General features: G+C 43.0%; 1 protein-coding gene across 1 annotated transcript; it reads left to right on the top strand.

Moving 5' to 3' along the window:
• The first annotated feature begins 51 nt into the window (after positions 1-51).
• On the top strand, positions 52-474 carry LOC106763735. Its single transcript, XM_014647899.1, has one exon. The coding sequence runs from the start codon at positions 52-54 to the stop codon at positions 472-474; it is 423 nt and encodes a 140-aa protein (XP_014503385.1).
• Positions 475-2,771: the final 2,297 nt, after the last annotated feature.

Genomic DNA, 2,771 nt, shown 5'->3' with positions numbered 1-2,771 from the left:
TTAACACCCTACCAATTAGTCTATGGCAAGTCATGCCATCTCCCTGTTGAGATGGAACATAAGGCATATTGGGCGTTAAAATTTCTGAACTTTGATGCTTCTCTGTGTGCAGGTAAAAGAAAGCTTCAATTGCAAGAGCTGGAGGAGATGAGGTTGACTGCCTATGATTCTTCAAGGAAATACAAGGAAAGGATCAAGATGTATCATGACAAGAAGCTGATCAAGAAGGAATTTCAACCTGGACAACAGGTACTGTTGTTCAATTCCAGATTCAAACTGTTTCCAGGTAAGTTGAAATCTAAATGGTCTGGTCCTTTTGTGATTAAGGCAGTCAAGCCTTATGGTGCTGTTGAATTAATGGATCCAAAGTCTGAGGATCAAAGAAGTTGGACTGTTAATGGCCAGAGACTGAAACATTATTTGGGTGGTGAGGTTGAACGTCTCACCACAACTATNANNTTGTCTGAGCCATGAGATTCTGGGTCAAGCTAGTGACGTTAAAGAAGCGCTTGCTAGGAGGCACCCTAGCACAGGTTTGTATATATTTGTGTTTAATCTTTGTTGTGTTTTTGTTCTTATGATCGTGAGTTGAGTGTGGAGAGGAAAAGTTGATAAGGCATGAGAGTGAATTTAGAAGCTTTACTCGCATAGCGCACACCATTCGCTCTGCGAAAGAGAAAAATAATTTGGCATTAAACTGAAATTCGCACAGCGCACACTTTGCGCTGTGCATCTAAAATTTTAATTTTCTCTGGAGAGTGATTCGCATAGCGAAATGGAGTGGCTAAGCGAGTAAAGATAATTTGAAGATAAATTGATAGATTCGCTCTGCGAAATTCTGTGCAGAGCGAAAGAGAAGTTTTCAAGCTAATTCGCAAAGCGCACAGCTGAGGTGCGCTCTGCGAATTAATTCTGGAAAGTGTGTTGATTGGTGCTGATTCGCACAGCGCGCCCTATCTGGTGCGCTCGGCGAATTTCTTGCTATATAAAAAAAAAAACATTCATTCGCATAGCGCACAGACCATGGTGCGCTCAGCGAAAGGAGTTAAAAATCCAAAAAAATTAATAAAAAAATCAAAACGTCAGAGAAGTGCAGTTAATGCACTCAGATTCGCATAGCGCACAGAACCTGGTGCGCTAGGCGAATCCAGTCTGAAGGGAGTTACAGTTTTAAAACTCCCCCTCTTCTCTCCATCTCACTTTTACCACCTTTTCATCTCTTTCTCTACGCACATCATCTTCTCCTACCCCTTCCTATTTTCTTTTTCCTCCATTGCACCATAAACACTTCTCTGAATCTGTTCAAGCAAGTGATTGCATTTCTTCTCAACTCATCTCTGTTCACGTTCCGAGCACTCATTAGGTTGGTTTCCTCTCTGTCATCTCTGTTCATTCTTGTTTACTTTGTAGATTAGGAATTTTGGTTGCATGATTGGGAATCTGTCTGTCCATGTGGTGATTGTGGTCTATGCATTGTCCTTGTGAAGTCATTGTGTTAAAAATAGGATTCGCTGTGCGAACGTAATTCATTTTCGATCTCTTTGCATATGTTTTCGAATAGCGAATCCTGTTGGGTTTTCTGAAAGAATGGTTTTCGCAAAGCGACCAAAATCGCATAGCGAATGGTCTCTGTAAATAGTGTATCGCACAGCGACCAGAGTCACATAGCGAAGGCTGTATATCTCGCTCAGCGACTGAATTAGCATAGCGAGAATGGATTCTGAAATTCAATATCTTTTCTCTGTCGCAGAGCGCACAAACCTGTGTGCGCACAGCGAGTAAGTTCTTTTCGCTCTGCGATTGTTGGCGCACAGCGAATGACCATGTCTGCAACAAAATTTTACACATTCGCAGAGCGCACAAACCTGTGTGCGCACAGCGAAATTGATCTGGCCGCTCTTGAATAATCTGACTCCTGCTTCCAAAATTGCTTGCTCTGTGTTTTTGTTTTGCAGATGATGCCTCCCAAAAATACTTACCATGTCCCCACTGCATATGAAAAGAAGAGGAAGGCCACAAAAGGATCCTCTTCTAGATCACAACCTGCAGTACAACAAGATGAGAACCTAGTTCTCAACTTTGATCAGAACAGGTTTGTGTCAGAGATTGCCCAGGAGAGGTTTAATCAGAATATTATGGGCAGAGGACTCTTGCTTGAGAGGAGGATAGAACTGAAACCGGGGGAATATGACCACATCTCGGAAGAGTTGGCAAGGAGAAAATGGAATCACTTGTTAGCCAACCTTCCAGATGAAATAAATGAGGTATTGGTGAAAGAGTTCTACGTCAATGCATGGGATCCTGAACAAGCCCAGACTCCCAGCACTAGAGCTTCTACAGTGCGTGGGAAGCTCATTCGTTATGACCGGAAAGCCTTAAATAGGCTGCTGCATACATTGATGTTCATTCCGTGCCCACTTGGCACGTTNATGTCCGGTCATCCTGATCATGACTTGATAGCTTCCACACTTTGTCTGCCTGGCTATGGATACCAGCTTGGGACTAGTGGCACACCTGTGAGAATATTGAGGAANCATCTAAACTCGGTGGCCACAATCTGGAGTACTTTTTCTTTCACCAACATCTGCCCCAACTCCCACACCTCTGACATCAACTTGGAGCGCTCCTACTTGATTTATGGGATTATGACTGGTATCAGTATGGATATAGGAGCGTTCATNTCTCAGGAGCTCTCATTGATGGCAAATAATGACTCCTGCAAACTAGGATTCCCTGCTTTGGTGACTGCTTTATGTAAAGCAAACGGAGTT

Source organism: Vigna radiata, chromosome 6 (genome assembly GCF_000741045.1).
Source record: "Vigna radiata var. radiata cultivar VC1973A chromosome 6, Vradiata_ver6, whole genome shotgun sequence".
Classification (NCBI taxonomy): domain Eukaryota; kingdom Viridiplantae; phylum Streptophyta; class Magnoliopsida; order Fabales; family Fabaceae; genus Vigna; species Vigna radiata.
The sequence above is the reverse complement of the archived record's forward strand: the minus strand, read 5'-3'. Positions and strand labels throughout refer to the sequence as shown.